Below are 21,930 nucleotides of genomic sequence, written 5' to 3'. Positions count from 1 at the left end.
CCTGGGCCATTCCGCCTGGCAGCTCCGCACCCACAGCTCCTCCTGAGCCAAGTTCTGGGGCGCTGGGTCTGTCTGCTCTCTGGGGACACGCTCATGGATTAGGAGCTACCTACGCGGTATATTGACAAATGCAGCAAACGATGCAGAGTTACCAAAATCGTTATTTAATAGTTCACTACAAATGTATCCTCTCTTGTGCACTTTATAGCAGCCCAGTCCAAATCAGTGAATCGTGTTTGGATTTGAAAATGCTGTGTTTTTCCTGAATGACCTTTATGTTTTACAGCAGGTGCATTGGTTGCTGTGGGCCATGGTAGTGAGCTGGAAACAAGTTTAATAACTCAGTCTACTAGGTGTCTTACAAACCATAAGGAAAACTTTATACAAGTTATATACAAACTGAAGATAAAATATCGCTCCCAACTATTAGTCTGTATAATAAATTACAAGATTTAAAATATTTATATATTCTCTAGTAACTGTACAGGTTGTCCACAAACAGTGGGGATAATATAGATATATGTACAAGTATATGCAAATAGAGTTAACATTATCTGCTTCTTCACCTGTGTGGGAAGGCTGTCAGCAAGAAGAAAATCTGTGTGATTTTTGCCTCCATGTATGTACATAAATACATTTCTATATATACGGAGACACGTAAAGACTAACCAGCCCATTCCAAAACCTGGAACGTAGGCCTGCGTAGTAAATCCTTCTTAAGGTATATGAAAGTATCCTTCCGTCTTCATGCTCATCACTGCATCTGCATTCATCTTCTGTAAGTGACGTTGTGTTGCTGGAGGATATTATATTTAGAAAATGAAATCTAAAATTTTGTTTCTGCTGGAATCTGTAGGAAATAAAAGGAAATAGATGTCACCCTCTGTAAGCAATAGCCAGGGCAGGTGTCCTCTGGTGGGTGGTATGTTAGAATTTGCTCCTTTAAAGTGTTTGTGTGGGAAGACTGTGGTCTGACATCTTTTCCTTAGAGGGTTGCCATGTGCTGGATGCTGCCCTTCTCTTAAAGTCCGTGACGAAAGGCTGTGTGTGTCACTTTCTTATCCCTGTCTCTGGACTCCCTTTCTACCTGTGACATTTAGATAAATGGGACTAATGCCGACCTCTCTGCCACACAGACATTCTACCAGTAAGCTCATCATGGGGGAACCGTGGTGGACAGGCGAGGGGACCAGGGGTGAGCCTGCTGAGGTGGCCTTCACCTGCCTTCCCTCTGCAGGCTCTCAGTGCGCAAGGCAAGGCTTGTGAGCCGAGCCCCATGCCTCTTATTCCGGTAAGGCTTTCTCTTAATTCAAATCCCATTAATAAGCTGTCTGGATACTTTCTGCCCTGGGCTGACACAGCAGTTCAGGGATCAAGATGCTTTTGTTGTCTGGCCTAGCAGTTCCCCTGAGCAGCTTTTGGGCTGCGTGTCCTACGGTTGGAGTGCTGCTACTGGAGACAGGAGCCTTACCGTGACTTCCCGACTGCGCAGTCCATTGCTGGGGATGATGATATAGTTGTTGCTGTTTGCTTTCTCCTGCAGTGAACAGAAGAAGTTGTGGGTTAGGAAATGGATTGTTTCTTTTTTTCCTTTTTCACATTGAAGAAGGTATTACTTTTAAATCTCTGGAGCATGCCTGGGAAGTTGACCTGGAAGGAAGGGAGCTCTCACTTGTCAGCCCTTTGTGCCTCCTGGCAGCCTCCAGGTCCATGGAGAAGAGCTGGGCCAGTTTAGCAAAGTGGGATTAGACAGTTTCCAGGTGAGTATCATTCTGGGTTTGGTCCTTTCAAACAGATTTAACATATGCAGGTTCCTTTCTTGCTCTTGATTTAAGAACATTCCCAGAAAGGCCAACAGTAAATTTGGCTGTGGTAATTTATCTGTGCTACTTCAGTGCTCCTTTTGAAGGTAGACAGGCCTGTGACGCCTACCTACATGCAAGCCGCATCGAGTCTGCCTTGCAGGAGCCACTGCAGCATAAGCAGCAGTCCCCCGCTGGACGGGTGACGGCAGAGGACTGGCGATGGATGGGCCAGGATTTCTCCCCACACCGTGCCCTTCCCAAGGAGGTGACTTCACTTGAAGTCCATGGCCAGGCCAGTCCCCAGTGGGAATCCTTCGCTCCTTTCGCCAGTGGTTTGCCGGGCACCTGGACCAGGGGCTACTCTTACTCCCCGGGTTTATTGGAGACCAGCTGAGTTTTAATCATTAAACTTTTGAGTATATAGGGCACATGGCTCGCTATGCAGGGCACTGCTGGGGGCCTGTGAGTAATGTAAAGGCACCAAAGTAGCGAAAGATGAAAAACGTAGTGTTACCTCAGTGAGCTTTAATTTGGGGGAACTGGCTATGTCCTTCTTCAGCAAAATGTGTAGAACTGCATCATGAATGGTGAGGAAAAACATGGATGGCTTGATCTCCTCATCAAAAAACGCGCATCTCTCCAGTTTTTCCAGGAAGCCCTCTGTGGGGGAACAAAATCAAAGCACAAAGTGACCTGCGGGCCTTGAAAATGAAGAAATAGTGTATCCTGAGCATGTCCACTGAGTGAACACAGGATACCATTGCTGGTATACTGCACTGTTTTCTTTCTTAGAGCAGATGAGTTCCTCTTTACTAATGTGGAGAGGGTGAGATATAAATGCTCATCAGCACTGCCATGCTCGATGCCAGGCAGAAGGGAATTTGAGCCCTGTTTCTTACTTAGTGCATAACCCAGGCTGCCCAATAGCAGTTCTCGCAGCCCAGAGCTGTAGGGTGCAGTGGTGGCCAAAGGTAAAATGAGCCATCATGAGTGGTCCCAGCCTGCTGGGGACAGCGTGGGAGGGATGACGCCCCTGCTCAGTTGGATCTGTTTGCTATCCAAGACTGGAAGGTAAAACTGGAGTGATCCTCCACAGCTGTGCTCAGTGGGGAACGGGGAAGGTGGTGGGACAAGGCATCTGTGCTGATGCTGGTGGAAAGGCAAGTACTCACCATGCGCCCCTGCAATGTAAACGTCGATGTCGAGCCGGACAAATTCTTTCAAAGTCTGTTAAACCAGAAAGAGGCACCATTTAGATGCTGCCACTTTGCTGATAACAGCCATTATGGTGATTAGCCATAGCAGATATACAAACCACTTTAAGATATTTAAGATATGTTGATAGGCAGCTCTAAACTTAAACTCTGCTGCACCTAGAGGCAGGATGGTCTCTTCACATGGCTGCAGATGGGGATGACCAATCCTTTTGAAAAGGGGCATCATTAAATACATTTAGTCCACAGTGAAAAATATATTCTTTCATAAATTGTATGCCTTTATTGTACCTACTTGACGCATGATGAAATTAAAGACTCCAAAATCTTCTGGGGAGACTTTCATTACTGGGAATTTGAACAGAACTACAGTTCCCACTGTCGTGGCAGGTGTCTAATTCCTACAGAAATAGATTTATACACTCTCTGTGGCTCTAGATATTAACTTTATCTACTACTGTTTGAAAATGTTTTTCTTATTGCTTTGTTCAAGGTCATCCTGGGAAGCGAGAACAGGACCAGAAATGAAACTCCAATGCTCCAACTCCCAGCCTGGTGTTTAAAGCCATATTTCGTACGTACATTTCTGTAAAGCTTCACAAAATCTTACCAGGTGAAGAAAGGGTGCCACAGCCAACACTCTAATTCCAAGAAAATTTAGGTTGATTATTTATTCAATTTCCTAAACACTTTCTATGGAAAATGTACATTAAAATTCACATAAACTCAAAGGTTGCCATTGACTTTCCAGCCTGTGAAGGAATACCTTTAAGAAGAAAGCTAGAAACACTGAATAGAATCACAGAATTGTTTGAGTTGGAAGGGATCTTCAAAGATCGTCTAGTCCAACGCCCCTGCCATGGCCAGGGATATCTTCCACTAGACCAGGCTGCTCAAAGCCCCATCCAGCCTGGCCTTGAACACTTCCAGGGATGGGCCATCCACAGCTTCTCTGGGCAACCTGTGCCAGTGTCTCACCACCCTCACAGTACAGAATTTCTTCCTGATATCCAATCTAAATCTACCCTCTTTCAGTTTAAACCTCTTGCCCCTTGTCCTGTCACTACAGGCCTTGGTAAAAAGTTTCTCTCCATCTTTAAGTATGGAAAGGCCATAATAAGATCTCCCCAGAGCCTTCTCCAGGCTAAACAAACCCAACTCTCTCAAGCTTTTTGTCATAGGAGAGGTGTTCCATCCCTCTGATCATTTTTGTGGCCCTCCTCCGGACCCGCTCCAACAGGTCCATGTCCTCCCCGTGCTGAGGGTTCCAGAGCTGGACGCAGCCCATATTGCTGGCTCATGTCCAGCTTTTCATTCACTAGTACCCCCAAGTCCTTCTCAGCAGGGCTGCTCTAAATCACTTCATCCCCCAGCCTGTATTGATACTGGGAATTGCCCTCACCCAGGTACAGGACCTTGTGCTTGGCCTTATTGAACTTCATGAAGTTCAGACTGGCCCACTCCGCAAGTCTGTCCAGGTCCCTCTGGATGCCATCCCTTCATTCAAGCATATTCCGCAAGCGTGACTACATTCATATGTTTTTCTTTCATATGATCACTGTTTGCCTTGTGAATTACAATTACCTTTTGGAGGACTCTCATGGCAGAAAAATCGAGGAAGGACACAGCTGAGAAATCCAGAATGATGCTGTGGATGTCGACCCGGGGCACAGTGATGCCGGGGGGGAGCTCAGCACCCCAGTTGATCTGAATGGGCAAGTCTGTCATGTTGGTGGGCTGATCCAACTCCTCTATGCTGTTGTTGTCCAATTCTTCATCTGACTCATGTGTATGGTTAGCCATGCAAATCAAGCCTTTCTGTGTTGACAGAGAAAAGTGTCATAATTAATATTTCATTTTAAGACCCAGGTAGGGTAGTAGTGCATCTTACGCAAGGGCGAGAGTGGTGGCAATGCAAAGCTGATGTACCCATGAGATGGAGCAGGACCCACCTGAACTTTACACTAGAAAAAGTTCTATCTCTCCCTTGTCTGGAGGAGTTTGGAAATGTTGGCTTTCCTCTCATCAGTCACTTAATCATAATCATAATATGATGGCTTGTTATTAGTCCCTGAGGTCAATGGTCAGATACACTTTGATTCAGTAATTTTGGAACAAGTCAAGAAAAAGCAAGCAGGATTTGGGCTGGGAGAAAACCAGCTTTATCCTAACATTAATGCAGCATGAACATTCCCTCTGTGGGATCTGATCCTGCCATTTGATGCCAAACAAAGCTCTAGTGGACACATGCAAGCTCTGCCCATGGTAAAGCTGTAAGTCTCTAACTGTGAGAGTAATTTAAAATCTTATTTTTGAAATGTGTTTATGTCATGAAGTAGCAACTTGGGGAATAACATATCTGATTAGGACAGAAGCCTGTGAGGGACTTCTCTGCCATGTCAAGCCAGGAAGCCGATTGTTTAACTCCTCCTGGGTGGAGTTGCCTTACGTACAGGTGTCACTTGCAGCTCTCCATTCTTCAGCATCTTTCTGATCTTCCTCAGAGCTTTATTGCGTTTCCTCAGGACTCTTAGTGGGTTGAAACCAACCTGCAGAAACAGCGCTTTGAATAATTAAAAAAAACCCAAAACACCAGAGACACCAGGGTAAGGACACAACATCTCATGCAGCTTTTCTTTACAGTCATGATGAGCGTAGTTTGGACTTGATGCGGCCCCTTTTCATCAATTAAAGCAAGGGCCCTTTTTCTTGGTTGGAAAGATGTATGGTATGACTGCAAACCAGGCAGGCCTACCTGTGCTAGCTCTCGGACAGCACATAGGCACCATTACAGGAGTGATGTTGCTGTAGCACAGGCCAGTAACTCCAGCAGGCTGGTGCAGTGCTGGCTAGCCCGGAGTTTGTCCTACTCATTTTCATTACGAGATGGCCACCCAGGCGACCAAGATTAGAGAGCACACAGGTGGTGTCTGCTCCATGCCACCTGACTGCAGAGTAGGTCCTATACACATCATTTTGTTTTCTTGAAGAAGAAAAACAAAGTTGATCGTGCTGGCTGCGTATGCTGCTTGAACCTCTTAGCTGGTTTTAGCAAAATGATACAGGAGGTAAATTAGGCTAATGAGGGTTACGAAAATACTAAATTCCTGAAAGTCTTCTGCCTCAACTATCTAGAGAGGTGTTAGAAATGCCTGTGTTTGTAAAGAGAAAGAGTGGTGTGAGCCTCTGCACTCACAGAAAAAAACCCTTCAGGCTCTTCTGAGGTAAAAGCCAAGCACGTGGAGAACCAAACATGCCAGATTCCCTGGTTTCTCTGCCAGTTTCACTCCCTCATGTGAAGAATGAACTTCTCATTGCCAGTGCTCAGGGTAGCCACTGCTTATTGACTTCCCCCTAAGAGCAGCAGGAAGGGGAGGTTATGGGTGCAAGAATTTGCCTTAGACTAGAATTTATTTCAGTTGAAAGGGACCTGCAACGACCATCTAGTCCAACTGCCTGACCATTTCAATCTATCAGTGTTATTAAAGACTGAGGCAAAACCCACATTGAATGCCTCTGCTTTTTCTTCATCCCTATTAATCAGGTGACCATCCTCAACAACTGTCGGTCCACTGTTTTCTTTAGACCTTCTCTTGCTATTAACATACTTTTAAAAGCCCTTCTTGTTATATGAAACAACACTGGCCAGTTTCAACTCTAGTTGAGCTTTAGCCTTTTGTGTCTTCTCCCAGCATTTATGAACCATAGCTCTGCAATCTTCCTGGGAAGCCTGACCTTGCTTCCAGAGATCATAAAATTTCTTTTTCCTCTTGAGCTCCACAAGGAGTTCCCTGTTCAGCAAAGCTGGTCTTCTGCCCCTCTTGCTTGACTTATGATAGTGGAACTGCCTGCTCCCGTGCTTCTAAACAGTGATTCTTAAAGACTGACCAGCACTGTGGACTCCTAAGCCCTCAAAAGCAGATTCCCAGGGTACTCCATTAAATGTCAACCTGAATAGTTTAAAGTTTGCTCTCCTTAAGTCCAGGGTAGCAACTCTGCTGTTCTTTTTTCTTATTACACAGAAAATTTTAAAGTCAAAATTGTCATGATCACTGGAGCCAGGACAGCTACGTACCATCACATCCCCCACGAGTCCTTCTCTATTCACAAACAGCAAGTCTAGAAGGGCACCTTTCCTAGGTGGCCCACTGAGTACGTGTGACCAGAAGTTATCATCTCCTACAAACTTCAAGAATTTCCAGGACCTGCTCGTCACAGCAGTATGATATTCCCAGTTGATGTCTGGGAAGTTGAAATCTCCCGTAAGGACAAGGGCTACCGATCCTGAAATTTCTCCTAATTGCCTATAGAATAGCTCATCAGTGCTTACATGCTGGCTGGGTGATCAGTAGTAGACACGCACTACACCACCTCCTTTGTTTTGCAAGTTCAGTTCAGTGTGGGGATGGCGAGCCCCTCTGGCACAGCGAGGGCTCAGGGGTCCTGGCTCTCTGTGCTGGTTACAGAAAGACCGGCTGCCTTCGTCCAGATTGTCCCAGAGGAAATTAAGACCTCTCTGATAGTGTGATTTTGTTCAGCTTCTCTTCTGACTGTTGAGGTTAAGTTCTTTGGGGCAAGATGAGTAAACTAGCATTTATTGGGTGTAAATAATATGAATATTAATAGAATAAAATAATGTCCCTTTATATTCTCTATCTTTGCACTGCTTTCTTCTAAAAGACTTAAAACGTATATATACATTGTTATGGTATAAGTTTAGCACAAGTCAGGCTGTTCTCTTTCTCAGAGGTGTGTACATACATGTGGCATTACAGTAGCGGCAACAATATTTGAATAATTGATGAAAAATTCAGCTTTGAGCTGTGGATTGACTGCATATGTAGTAATTACTGGGAAATTGTATTTGCCTAAATGCATCACGCAATTCGTATGTTCACAATGAAAGCCCCAGACACTTACAGCAGTGACGAGTTTCTCTCTGAAGAATTCAATATTAGCAAAGAAGATAGGAGATGAGCACCTGAAAATCTTCACTCCTTCTGGCTCATAGATCTGCACAATGAAGGGAAAGTGTCAGTAACGACGTCTGCTAGACAAACACAAACGCAGAAGATAATAAAAGATATTTCTTACATCAGTGTAATCCTTCCTGTTCCTGTAGATGTTACTTCTCCCAACATTAGCCAAAACGGTGCAGCTTGGACTGTGAACAAACACACACACACAATTATTTGTACCCCACAGCGAAACCTGGCAGAAGGGAAGGATCAGAGAAAGAAACCTCAGCTCCAGTTCTTCAGACTGAAGCGGAGCCCACATCCAAGGGTTTAAGCCTGTAAATGATTTTTCCATCCACGGTTGCTGGACAGACAGAGTCACGGGGCCGTTTGCCTTCTCTGTATGGGAGGGAATTAATTTACAACAGGAGGCCCTGAGGTATCTTTTCATCGCGTCCAACAAGTACTCACATCTGGGAGCGGATCACCACGGTCAGCAGCTGGAACGCCACGGCGGCTGCTAGCCCAATATCCAGGCCAAGAAAAACAGCAGCTAAGAAAGTCGCCACCCATATAACCTGTAACAAGCAGGTGGATGGCAGCGGTTACGAACGTGTCAAGGACAGCAGTGATGTCTGGACTGTTTTTTTCAGATCTGGTCCAGGCTGTCCTCCCACCTTTGGTGAAGAGTTTCGTGTTTCCAGAGAGTGTTTCTAGGGATGACAATTTCTATTCAGTGAAGGTTTAGAATAATAGAGGTGTGGATTTTCTATAGGTAGTTCACTAAATGCTCAATGAAAATCCAGCAGAAAGGCAAGGTTACAAGTAAATCAGGATCCTGGTACAGCCAAGAGTTGTAAATGTGCTTTGGATATCAAAACTGGCAAATGCAGGTACCGTGAACGTACTTGACTGATAAGCACAAATGGCTAGATAACACTGAGTATTTTTAACCACAGATCTCAAAGCATTTTCATGTGGTAAGTAACTGTTTGGTAGCTGGAAAAACTGAGGCCTGGAACCATTTGGAAACACAGGGAATTGGCTGACGAGGAAAACATGAGCCTGAACTTTCTGAGTGTCAGAGGCAAGCAGTCCTGCCCTCCAGCCATGAGCTTTACCATTTGGAGTAAACCCTTCAAGCCCTGGTCTTGTTTTTTGCCATGTAACCTCCACCTACCGTGGAGAAAGTGTCCCTGAATGTGTAGTCAATGCACTGGGTATTTACATTTTCTGTAACTGCTTTCTGTATCTGTCTTTATACAATGAACTGTATTTTAATAGATTTTGATAAAATGGATGAAAATAAAGCCAGGAAAGAGGATCAACCCAAAATAGATGTGACAAAATGGAAAACATGAGCAAGGGATATAAGAGTAAAAAAGGCATGCCACTTTGGTACTTTCTGTTTAGTGAAGTAAGGTAGGTATAAAAATAAAGATAAAGTGTAAGCAAATTTCCATAATAGGTGACTTTCCCAGAGTGCTTCATTCCTGAATGCTTGTGGGACTCAACTTACACAGTCGTACTTGTCCTTTCTCCACAGGATGCCTACTTCCTTGAACTGCATGAGCATTCCTTTCAAGTTGCCAAGAGCCAAAGATGCAAGGACGGACTGTTAAAAAGACCAAAATACATGTTGAATTTTAAAGCAAGCAAAGCAAACGTTGAACATTAAGTCTTAGAAGATCATACAAATAGGGCCAAAGTGCAGCTGAAAGGCCAGGCAGCTCCTCACGTTCTGTCACTGCTGCGAGTCGGGATGCCTCGTCCATCCCACTGGAACCTCTCTAACCATGGTGCAGCGCAGGTGTCTGACTTGAGGCTGCAAATCCCACTTATTTGTGGCACCTAAAAGCTGGCATTGTGATGTTTGGTGTTTGGGCATTCGTATTCCCTCTGAGGGACCGGATGTAGTGGTCCTCTCCATCACGGAAGAAGAACTAAGCTTTGCAAAACCCTGTTTTGCTCCCACTGAAGTCTTTGAACACTCCCAGTGACTCCTAGAGCAGCCCGGTCTTTGGCAAACAGGAGGAAGCACGAAGTGAAACTAGTGAATACCTTCTGCAATGGCGCCAGGAGAAACCCAATGGCCAAGATCACAATCAAGACGATGACAGCTGAGATAATACCAGCAATCTGCATGAGAAAACAATTCCACCATGAATAAGTGCCTGAAGTCATTATGGTCATTCAGGAAAAAAGAGAGCTTTCTTGCATTAAACGCCATCATGATCTTTTTTCTGTACCTGTGTTTTGCCTCCTGTGCTCTCCTGCACACCTGATCTTGACAGAGCCGTGCTGGAGGCAAAGCCTTTGAATGATCCACCGACTATATTACCCAGCCCAAAAGCAATTAGTTCCTGAAATGAAAACAAAAGAGATTGTTAATGACAGTTATGTTGACTGTTGATGACAGTTATTGACAAGGCAAAGCATTCCTAAAAATGAATTATTTCCCATTGACAAATGCATTGTATTGATTTCTATGTTATTCATCTACCTGATTGCCATCTATTGGGTAGTCATGCTTGATGGAATACACTTTAGCCACGGAGAAGGCTACTGCAAACCCAACGATTGCGATGGAAATGCTGTCACCAATACACTTCTGGAGGATACCTGCATCAGGTGCAACAGGCGCTTGAAATCTGAAAGACAGAAAAATCTACTCTTTAAGAATATGCCTCAGGAGACAAGCTGTCAAACAAGTGAGCAAGGCATTGTCCAGCTCATACTTTGGAGAGCTGGGACGCAGAATTATTGATCTGAACCCTGTAAAACTTTGGAGAATCCTTGATCAGAACAGGGACTCTGTTTATCTGCACTTGGCTCAGCTTGTGTCTCAGCAGGTTCTCGTTTCCTTGGCCAGGACCAGCTGCAGCTTATTGTGTCTGAGGTGCATGCACAGTTCTGCCTTCTAGTTATGTGTGGATGTGAGACCTGACACAGCGCTGGGGCCCTTGCACAGGAAACTTGCACATGGAAGGATTTCACTTAATTGCAACCCAAAAAAAATCCCTGCATGATTCACGCTAAACAAATACTTTAGACAGCTAAACAAATACTTACTACATCAGGTAATATTGACTAGTCTCTCAGGCTATCTGCTCGATGCTTTAGCTGTACCGTTTTCTGCTCCTTTGATCAGGGTCTTTTGCAGATCCTGGGGAGAATTCCTCTCTGGACTTCCCCCCACCCACCCATCCTCCAGTGACGTGAAATCTAAAGAATGGAGATTCTTGAGCAGGCCTTCTTGAGAAGAACTTTGAGCTTTTCTGCAAACTTCATCCACTAACACCCCTGGGGCTACAAGAGGCAATCAAGAGTGCCCCAGTGAGTAAATGACTGCAATCTGCTGTCCTCCCTCTTTTTAACTTAATGTGTGCCTATTAATTCTTCATCCCAAAATTCTGGCATAGCTGGTTGTAATCTATGTATAGGTACATACTCTATATGTGAATATATATTCTCTATATGGATATACTCATAGAGAAGCAGACACTAAGGCCTCTGGAGAATAACGGTGCCTGGGGAGATGCTGATGGCTGGTCACAGGGGACCAGGCAGGACAACTGTGCGGTGTCCTGGTGGCTTCCCAGGACTGATAGTGGCTGCCGAACTGTGCGTGTACTTTGAGGGAAATGGAGGGGCTCAGGAGTGAGTAGCTCAGCAAAGGGACAACCATCAACCTCCTGCTCAACAGCTGTCTTAGAAAATGAAGCATGCGATGATTTCATGTCACGGTGTATTCTTTTGATGTGCTCTAGTGAATAACTTCTACCTATTGAAAGTGTGTCCTCATATTGTAGAGACCAAAATGTTTATTTGCCTACCGAAAGGAGATGAAGCAGATTATTTTAATCAAAAAGCAGAGATGAACCGATTTAGCGCTGACAAACTGGAGAGAAAGTTTTGCTCCACTGGTAAATTTTAAGCAAATCACTTACCCTTCCTCTAGTTTTCCGACGACAGCTACATTGAATTTTTCTTCAAGGTTAAAAAAATAGGAAATCAGTGCTGCTAAGACTGTCTGAAAGATAATAAACCCAACCTCCATTAGACATATTCAAGTAAGAGTATGAAGAAACTATTAAAAAACATTTATTTCCCTCTCCCGCGCACTCTTCAGTCTCATCACAAGCAGCGGAATTATGCCCCAAGACTGCACATCCCTTTGCTGTTCAGATGTAAATCCTGAAGCACCTTACAGGTATGGCTTTACATTCATAAATCACGCAGAGAATATATCAGAATATCTCATTAAGAACGGAGAACATCCCACCCAATAAACATAACAAAGTGTTTTCTAACAAGCTGCTGTAATAACTCTGGGGGAAAACAGGCACCACCTGCAACTATAGCAACATCCCCCAGGACTTTAGGAGCTCGCTGCCCGTGTGAGGCTTCCCCCACCCCACTGCTGCTCGGGGACGGAGGCAAAACTGTGTTGTGCTTGGCCACGGACAGCCAGGACTTCAGTGGCTGCTTGCAGGTGTGGCACAGAGGGGCCCCAGTGGTGGGACTGCAGCTGGCTGGTGTCAGAGACGATTTCATCCAAGGAAAAAATTCGTAGTTTGTAACATCTTACTCACTACAGATGTATTCAGTTAAGAACAGGTAAGTAGGGGTAAAGCATCTCACAATAGCTCATGAATGCTGACAGTTTTTCCTTATAGGTAAAATGATAACCCATCATTTAATGCTGAACAGGTGAAGAAATAGTTAAAACTCTGCTTTTCATGTCACTATAGTGATAGAGCAATTGCAAAATCAAAGAGAAGTGCACGTTACCACAAGGAGTTCGATCGGGATGGGAGTTGGTAACTTTGCTTTGTATCGATCATTCATTTCTTTCACCACGAACACGATAAGCAAGACAATAAGGGATGTGACAAGGTCAGCAATGTTTGTGTTTGTGATCTGGCTGAAAACGTTCTCCAGAGTCTGCAAAATCAGGAAGAAACACATGGTGCTTTAGAAATAGAACAATGGTTTGGCCTGGAAGGGACCGTAAAGATCATCTAGTTCCCACCCCCCCTGCCAAGGGCAGGGAACCTTCTGCTAGACCAGGCTGCTCAAAGCCCCATCCAGCCTGGCCTTGAACACCTCCAGGGATGGGGCATCCACAACTTCTCTGGGCAACCTGTTCCAGTGTCTCACCACCCCCACAGTAAAGAATTTCTTCCTTGTGTGCCTTGGCACAGTGCCTTGGCACAGTAGTCCTGTCCTTTCCAGAAGGGTCTGTAACTGAATTGCTTTAAGGGTTATGGCAGTTGGGATTTATTCCCCATGGTATGGTGTGGGTTGCAAACCCAGACGAATGTGCATGTGCATCATTCAAACAACAAAAGCATCCATGAAAGACCCTTTCCACTGGCTCTCAACCCTCTCCTCCTGGCCTCCCCCTCAGGGAGGGTGGGAGCAACATGCACGTGCGCAATAGGAAATGAGAGCGATGGAATTACAGAGCAGGTGCCTCTCTCTGCTCCTCCCTTCCTGTCCTTCTCCTTCCCCCTTTCTCATCCACAGCCTTCACGGAGTCATAGCCAAGTGAAATATACATGATATCAGTCCAGTAAAAATGAATAATTAAATGCTTGAGGCAAAGTTGAATGCTTAATTAAAATATACCAACACAAAATAGAAAATATTATCTAATTAGACCAATGGGGTTTAACTTAGAGTTTAGTAATAAATTGAAAGATTGGTCATATACTAATAACACATCTGATATTTTTCTCTTGTGTTTCCTCCTGCTTGGCTGTTTTTATGCTGAGTTGTGTTATTACTGCCTTGTGAGGTATGATCAGATAAACATCACAGTTTTCAGTAGCATTATCGAATAATGAGCACTTAGCACTTACATAGATGATGCCAAATGGTTTATTAAATCCAGGGACAGGTAGTTGAAGCATGAATTTCAGCTGAGATACCACAACATGGATAGCCGCAGCAGTCGTGAAACCACTGATTAAGGATTGTGACAGATAAATAACAATGAATCCAAACTGGAGCATTCCCAGAAGCAACTGAAATGCAAAACGACCATATGTCAGTGTGATTCATTTGTGCTTTTAAGCAATCTCTGCAACAAAGAGAACCATATTTAATGGGAACAAAGATTTTAACCTAATCCCATACGTTCAGGGATTAAGGAAAATTACTGTCACCAGACTTGCAATAAAACTTGAGACTTAGCAATAGGGGGCATAAGACTAATAAGAGTAATTGCTAGAGCAGTTTAAACCTATTCTTTTTATTTTATAGCTAAAATAAACCTCCTTAACCTTAGGGTTTTCAGTACCCATATTTTTACATGGTACCAGTGTTTCACAAAGCACAAACATATTAATAAGGAAGAAAGGAACTGCAGGAATTCTATATTAGGAAGGAAGGAGAATTTTTTTTTATTTTAAAGACAAATCCAAATACTTTACTATTATGAGACAGAGCTTTTATTCCCCTTGCTGTGTCTGCATCGTTCACATTACTCTCACAACGACTTCTTTCCTATCCAGCAGATTGTTTTTTGCTGTAGGTGGGGTGCCCCTGTGTGGGCTGTAGGCTCAGGTCTGGGCAAAACCAGGGATTTCACAGCACAGATCAGTGTCTGGTCACTGCAGGGGGTGGATGTCTCCTAATCAGTGAGCCAAGTTCAGTTACGTGGGAAGGGGAAGAGTTACTTTGGTGACTACCCCAGCAGAAGACCAAGGGGAAGGCCAGCCCACCACCCATCTATTCCTCTATGTGCATGTAGACACGTGCGGCCACACACACACACGTTTACCAACCTGAAAAACCCCAGAAAGGAAGGTTACAGATGCAGCCACCATCACTCTCTCTTCATCTATCAATGAGATATTCGTGGAAGTGCTATTTGCAGCACTGTCATCGGGGACCAGCCTGACGACGACTCCTCCCACCATCAGGCTCAGGACCGGGAAGGGACCTGAGCAGCACAAGGTGTTTGTTAGAGACTTGAAGGAGACGCATGTATTTCTTCACCAGCGAGGATGGCGGTCGGTGTGCCGGAACTTACCCACTGAGATATGTCTAGATGTGCCAAAGATAAAATAGACCAAAACAGGGAAAAATGCTGCATAGAGTCCATAACCAGGGGGGACGTTCACCAGCAAAGCAAAAGCGAGACCTGCAAGGACAGAGACCAGGGGAAGGCCGTGAGCATGTTACAGGCTGAAGCCAGCAATTCCTCTGCACCTGGCATGGCAGGCTGTGTCAGAGTACATGTTTCTTGGAGGTACCTTGCAGGACGGCCACGAGCCCCGTGTTGATGCCAGAGATGATGTCACTCAGGATCCACTCCCTGAAGCGGTACGCTGGCAGCCACGAGACAATGGGGAACAAACGCAACGCAATTTTTTTGACCCTTTGCGAGGAGCATCTGTAAAGACACAAGAGGACAAAGCTCTGTCAGTGAATAGCTCAGCTGAGTTGCAGTCTGTCTTTAGAGGGGAAGGAAACAAAGGGTGAAGGATTCAGGTTCAGGCTGCCAGAGGTCAAAACCTTACCCAGACACAGCCCTGATCAACCTGCTCTGCCTGCTGTGCTTGAAGGAGGATCTGGTGGCCTCCAGAGGTCCCTTCAAACCGAAATTTTCATAGAATCACAGGATGGGTTGGAAGGGACCTTTAAAGGTCATCTAGTCCAGCCCCCCTGCAGTAAGCAGGGACATCTTCATCTAGATCAGGTTGCTTAGAGCCCAGTCCAACCTGACGCTGAAAGTTTCCAGGGATGGGACATCTACCACCCCCCTGGGCAACCTGCTCCAGTGTTTCACCACCCTCATTGTAAAAAATGTCTTCCTTATATCTAGCCTGAATCTACTCTTTTTTAGTTTAAAACCATTACCCCTTGTCCTATCGCTAGAGGCCTATTAAAAAGTCTGTCCCCATCTTTCTTATAAGTCCCCTTTAAGTATTGAAAGGTCACAATAAGGTCTCCCTGGAGTCTGTGCTGCCAAGTGCCCAGGAAAAGAGAAGCAGCCTCAGATACAACTGTAGGAAGACATTTAAGGGTAATACCAGCTAAAATTCTTTAGAAAAATCTGACATTGCATTTGGTTAATGAGTTTTCATTTGCTTTGTTGGAATCTGAGGTGGAAGTTGTCAGGATGGAGTCCATGCTGTCTGAGAGCAGCAGTATGGGCTGCTTCTTAGATCCATATTTTTAAAAAAATTAAAAATCTTCTTACCTAAAATATACTTTCAGGTGATCCCAAAAGGTTTTATGGTATCTGCGCAATTTCTCATGCTCTTCATTGAACAAATTCTCTGAGTACACAGGTCTGGCTACAACATAGTGATTGCCCACAGGTTCAACCATTTCTCCTGAAATGTCAGGTGAGGATGGTGACTTGTGTGTGCTTCTCTCTGGCCTTAGTCACTTTAAAACCTGAAATGAAGAACAAGGTTAGCTCCTTATGTACTGTGGGGCGGGTAGCCGTAGCATAGATGAGTGAACTCCAAACTGAGTGTTACCACCTTTGAAGATGAAAAGAGAGATGGTTGAGACGCCCGTTTCACTTCGCCAAGGTGACCTGCCCACCTCCCCCTCCCACTGCAGGGCAGTGTTTCACTGGAGCATGAGGTATTTCTTTCTAAAGCTGCAGCCAAAAAGTGGACAAGATGGATTTTCAGTTAATCTATCTCTGATTCAGCCATCTACAACCAAAACCTGCCTCCTTCAAGGGAGACTAATTCCTTAAAGAATAAAGAAGCAGATCCCAAGCAGTTTCTCTTTGTAGCACCGCCGGGAACGTGGGAGCTCGCTGGAACCCACTGACACTTGAGGGGAAAGGCAGAGCCAAGGCAGGGCTCAGCCGTCCTCTCTTGGACCAGGAGACAGGGCCGAACCTTTGGCTTGGGGGTGTGTGATGAGAAGGTTAGGCTCAGTAGTAAAAAAGCACAGTGTTGCTGCTTGTTGTTTGTAAGGTTTATTTCCACAGGTTGTCTGGACTGCTTCTCCTCTGTTTCACGGCCACAGACAGTTGTTGCGATGTCTGACCGAAATACTATTTTCTGCTGTGTCCCAACCCACATTCACATGTTTGTGCTGAATAGAAACTGTCCTCAGTCACTCCAGAAGTGACCCCTGAGGCCCATGTTACAGATGAGAAGATTCAAGGTTCGTTTCAGTCGATATCACTGCGTATTTTGCAGCGATTAACTGATGCCATCACTGGGCGGTCCACTGTGTTGTTACGTTTCTCTCAATGCCTCACATTGTTCCTACATGAAATTCAATTAAATAAATGTCCTACCTAAAACCATTTCTCTCTGCTGTAGCCACCATTAAATATTTAATACAGTAGTAGTCCTAGACAGGAGTTGTGGGACTTGTTCTTGGTTGGACTTGGATGACCATTTTAAGTCCCTTCCAAGTGAACTAGTCTAGTCTAGTCTATTTTCTTTTGACTCTGAGGTGAAATGTACTGTAGGATGCAAACAGCCTTTTCATGATGCCGATAATAGTGTGTTTCTCTTTGTTTTCTCTCCCCTAGCAATTTCAAATGCTCCTTAGTGCCTTGGTGCTTGCTTGGTCTCAGGAGATATGCCCAACCAACACTAGTTCCTCACCCAAGTCTATTGCCTGACCCATGCTGGAATAGCTGACGTGCATTTCTAATTCAGACTTGTGTAATACTCAATATTTTGAGATATCACAGAACAGATTTTCAAGTGGCACAAAGCAGTTCGCATAGTTATGAGCAGATGGAAAGCTTCTTATCTATGACAATTTTGGTATTAAAATGTGAATCCCACCCTGAAACTTTGCTACAGCTCAGGGCCCATTAATGATCTATTTCAAGTTATTTCATTTTATTTTCCTTCTGGTTTATTCTGGGGAAATTCATGGATGTGTAGAAGTCTGAATAATGCTACAAGAACCTCTTAGATATATTGTTTTTGTCGATATACTATTTTTCCACAAAGAACTCACTATTTTGGCAATGGGTTAAACATTTTTGCTGTCTGTTTTAACATAAAAACGTTAGATCTGTCATATTTTCCAAAAACTGGCAGGTAGTTATTCTGGCAGATTAATACTCAAAATCTAAACTCACTCAAGACGCTGATCCAAAGTACACTCCAATCCTGTAATTGTACACTACTGTCTCTCTCTCTGTTGGGATCAGAGCTCCAAACCTGAGGCTGATGAAATTTCAATGAAAAGACTGGTTAATTTAGCTCTGTCTCTCATAAATCTTGGTGTACTTAGATTTGCAGGATGAAGGTTTATCTATCAAAGATTTTAGAACTGCTCTGGTTCCTAGTCTGTGTATCAGTCTTTTAGACTTCACGTGACAGAGAGGAATGTTGCTGAAAGCCCTGTTGAATAGTTTTGTTCCTTACATTGTGGGGCACAAGATGTACTATTTGTACCCTTTGAAATGTTCGCAAGCCATAAAAATAAAAGAAATCACAGAATCTTCATGGTTGGAAAGGACCTTTGAGATCATCGAGTCCCACTATACACACACAAAAAAACCCCCTACAATCTCTGTCACTAGAGCATGCCCTGAAGTGCCAAATCTAGACATTTCTTAAACACCTCTAGGGATGGTGACTCAACCACCTCCCTGGGCAGGCTGTTCCAGTGCCTGACCACTCTTGCAGTAAAGTAATTCTTCCTAATATCTAACCTAAACCTCCACTGCCGCAGCTTCAGACCATTTCCTCTGGTCTTGTCATTATTCACCCGGGAGAAGAGGCCAACACCCACCTCTCTCCAACCTCCTTTCAGGTAGTTGTAGAGGGCAATGAGGTCTCCCCTCAGCCTCCTCTTCTCCAAGCTAAACATGCCCAGCTCCCTCAGCCTCTCCTCATATGACCTGGTCTCCAGACCCCTCGTGCATGGGTTACTCTTTCATTTTACATTTTCCCCAGTGCTGCAGCTGCTGTAGCTTTTCTGAGCACTTTCATTGTCACTCCTATCCCTTGCCCAGTCTTTATTCTTTCCTCAGGCCAAATTTAACACCCTGATCTCTAATATCCCTCTTTATAACTCTCTGAATATACTTTGGTTTATTAGTGCTGGTCTTGTTGAAGGAGTAAGCATTTTTTCTGTGTTTTTTCCATCCTGATAGGAGCCCCAATTTATCAACTCTCCTCTTGGTTTGGTTTGATGGCTTAGAGCTGCAGAAGTCCTAGAACCTCGCCCCAAGGGTCTCCTCAGGCTGAACCATGTGAACATGAGTCTGCTTTAAAGACTGTGGTGCCATGTGGCATTACTCAAGTTTAACCAAGCCAGCCTGAGCACCTGAAGTGCAAAGTGCCTTCAACCTGTTTCCTGGCAGGTAAGAGACCGTACGGTGCGGCACCTTGCTGCAGCACGATGACCACTGCTGCAAGTCACCTGCTAGTCGAGTTTTTCTCACCTCTTCCATGGGCTCTGTGGGCAGCTATCAGCTACCATGACTCCAGTCAGAACTGCCTTCCTCTTGCTCGCTCTCATTTTCTTTCCATACATGTTTAAAGAGATAGGATGCCCTCTGCATAGGGACATTTTTTCAGCTGTCAGCACCATTACTTATTTTAGGTGTTTTAAAGAAAATGGGGATATTGTGATGAGTGCCAACATAGTGGAGGCCAGCATCCTCCGCAAATCCCATAAAAGAGAGGTTGGTACTCCAGTAACCTACACTGCCTTTCCAGAGTGCTCCCATCCATCATTACGTCCTGGGACATGAGCAATTAGTGCAATTCTTCTGATGACTTCTATAACGTGTCCACCCACACATGGGGGCCAGCAGCACAGACCAAACTTACACCACACAGCGATCAAGTGGCAACAACTTTCACTCACTATTGACCAAGGCTAGTTCTGAACTGAAACCCCAGAGAGAATGTTCTGGTTCAGTTTTATTCCATACAGCCTCTGATCCTGTTCTCATGGCCAGCAATTAACAGCATTACCATCTCTCACACGTAAAAAACTCTGACTCCACTGCTAATCCCCCACATCTGTGAACCTTTGGTAATGCGTATTTTGATGTGTGTCATTTTGTTAAGGGGATTAGCAAAGGGATACTTTTTTCTCTTTATTAATTTATCTTAAATATTGACTAAGAAGTACACAAAAAACTGGTAACTTTAACTGAATAATTTAATATTAACACGTTTCATCCCACTTTTCAATCTGTGTATACGCACTCACAAACTCAATTTCTCTGCAATAAGAACATTTGAAAAATACTAACAAATTCCACAAAAGAACTTTTTAAATTTTACAAGAAATGCCGTAAATCACTAGAAGCGTTTCATTACTTCACATATCCCATATCCAGATTGGCAAGTCAAAATCATACCTGATGTATCTTCCAGGAAGCTCTTCAGAAGAAGCCACACCAAGATTTTATGGAAAAAGATATCCTTGAAATTTTCAGAGGCAGTGCAGGTATCTTGTGCTGCTCTTCATTTCAGAACCTCCCTAAATACTGGCAGCACTTTAATAACTAACTTCAGTTAACTTGTACAAGAAAAGGAAGATTTCACTGTGGCCTTGACCATTGAACCTATCCTCAGGAGGGATGATAAGAGTAATTTCTTAAAGTTCTCTATGATATTGCTTAACTTTGTTTAGTGAACTGCTTCTGATTGGTCTGCGGAGATTAATATGAGAAAATAGAGATGAGTAAGACGGACTGTCTGTTGCAATCCTGTCCTATGCATCTGCCAGGTTTCTGTTCAGCATTGTGGGAAGTGGTGACCAGAGCTCAGCTGTGGTACCCTTCGCTTCTGAAGGAGCACGAGCCAGTGGTAAGGCAGATGGGGCTGCTGGGCGAGCCAGCTCTGAGCAAGGTGTGCCACTGTGAACCTTCCTCACAAGCACCTTTAAGGGGTCCTAAATTGTCTTTCCAGAGCAATTCCTGTATGCTCAGATCATCGCCAAAAATAGCCTGTGCAGGGATTTGCAGTGGCCAGCTGTGACTTGGTGGACCTGATGCTGTGGCATCCTGGGAGAGACAGTGGAGAGGTGCAGCCAAGCGTTGGGGCATGACTGTGGCATAGGTGGGTTGGGCTGTCCTGCAGGACCCTGCTCCCCTCCACTGCCTACAGAGGAACTGAGGGAAATCATCCTCCCTAGGCCAAAGTGAGCCTTTGTAAATGTTTCCCCAAGATACCTAAAAACCACCTAAGGAGATAGCTGAAATAACGTTTTGATGCCTCAGGCTGTAGCTTCGGTAGCGGGTGCCCATATTCAGGAGAGCAGTAAAACCTCAGTGCCGAGGTGCTGAGGACACGATAGCATCAAAGTTCTCTGATGAAAACCATTCTTAGGACCCTTTTCTTACGTCATGCTACCATGAACACCTAGAAACACTTCAGCTGTGGTATCAGGAAGGTCATGGGGTGCCAGGCCCCTTAGGGCAATCCGCTGGGCTAGAAGCCAGGGCTTACCTTAGCCTTTGGGGGTTTGAAATCACAGACCCTGCCCCTGAAGAAAGATTTTTCCTCATCTGGTGAAAGGATATGGAGTGAGGGAGGGCACTCTGTGTGCTCTGAAGGGATGGTCACACACAGGGAGGTCACACACTAGGAGGTGAAGAGGCAGGAGGAACCTGATGTTCTGCTCTCAGATAGTTTGCACATATTTCAGTCAATTATTAACCAAGAAACAGTGGAGCAAGCAGGACCCCAATATCTGTCGCTGCAAAGCGTGAGCTCTATTAGTGTATTCAATGAGGGTTTCTCTCCTACAATTTAGCCCACAGCTGCAGGTTCCCTGGGAGTCTTTATGGATCTCAGGTGCTTTTGAAAGTTGGAGATACACTTCTAATCAAGACCATAAGCTCTCCTAGTCAAAAAAGATCCCAGGTTACTTCCGAGTCCCTGTTGAGAGTCCCTTCTCTGTGACAGCAAACCCCAGGTTTTGGTAACTGCTGTTAGACTTAAGGGATTTGCTGCAGTTTGTAAAACTGACAAAGAA

At 44.6% G+C, this 21,930-nt stretch overlaps 1 protein-coding gene across 2 annotated transcripts; it reads right to left on the bottom strand.

Moving 5' to 3' along the window:
- Positions 1–221: 221 nt before the first annotated feature.
- SLC26A3 (solute carrier family 26 member 3) lies at positions 222–20,430 on the bottom strand. 2 transcript variants are annotated; one of them, XM_054211618.1, is made up of 21 exons: positions 20,309–20,430; positions 16,193–16,392; positions 15,243–15,382; positions 15,020–15,130; positions 14,772–14,929; positions 13,845–14,009; positions 12,772–12,924; positions 11,928–12,010; positions 10,481–10,628; positions 10,227–10,340; positions 10,039–10,116; positions 9,497–9,592; positions 8,449–8,555; positions 8,114–8,183; positions 7,940–8,032; positions 5,473–5,568; positions 4,604–4,837; positions 2,978–3,032; positions 2,320–2,465; positions 1,472–1,537; positions 222–850 (listed from the first exon to the last, which is right to left on the bottom strand). In XM_054211618.1, the coding sequence occupies exons 2-21, from the start codon at positions 16,321–16,323 to the stop codon at positions 827–829; spliced, it is 2,268 nt and encodes a 755-aa protein (XP_054067593.1). In that variant the 5' UTR covers positions 16,324–16,392; positions 20,309–20,430; the 3' UTR covers positions 222–826. The 2 variants fall into 2 exon arrangements, with proteins under 2 accessions (XP_054067593.1, XP_054067586.1); XM_054211611.1 differs by lacking the exon at positions 222–850 and having other exon boundaries at positions 1,417–1,537.
- Between the last annotated feature and the right edge of the window lie 1,500 nt (positions 20,431–21,930).

This window comes from Rissa tridactyla, chromosome 1 (genome assembly GCF_028500815.1).
Source record: "Rissa tridactyla isolate bRisTri1 chromosome 1, bRisTri1.patW.cur.20221130, whole genome shotgun sequence".
Taxonomy (NCBI): domain Eukaryota; kingdom Metazoa; phylum Chordata; class Aves; order Charadriiformes; family Laridae; genus Rissa; species Rissa tridactyla.
Note: the sequence above shows the minus strand (reverse complement) of the source record. Positions and strands in the feature narration are given on the sequence as shown.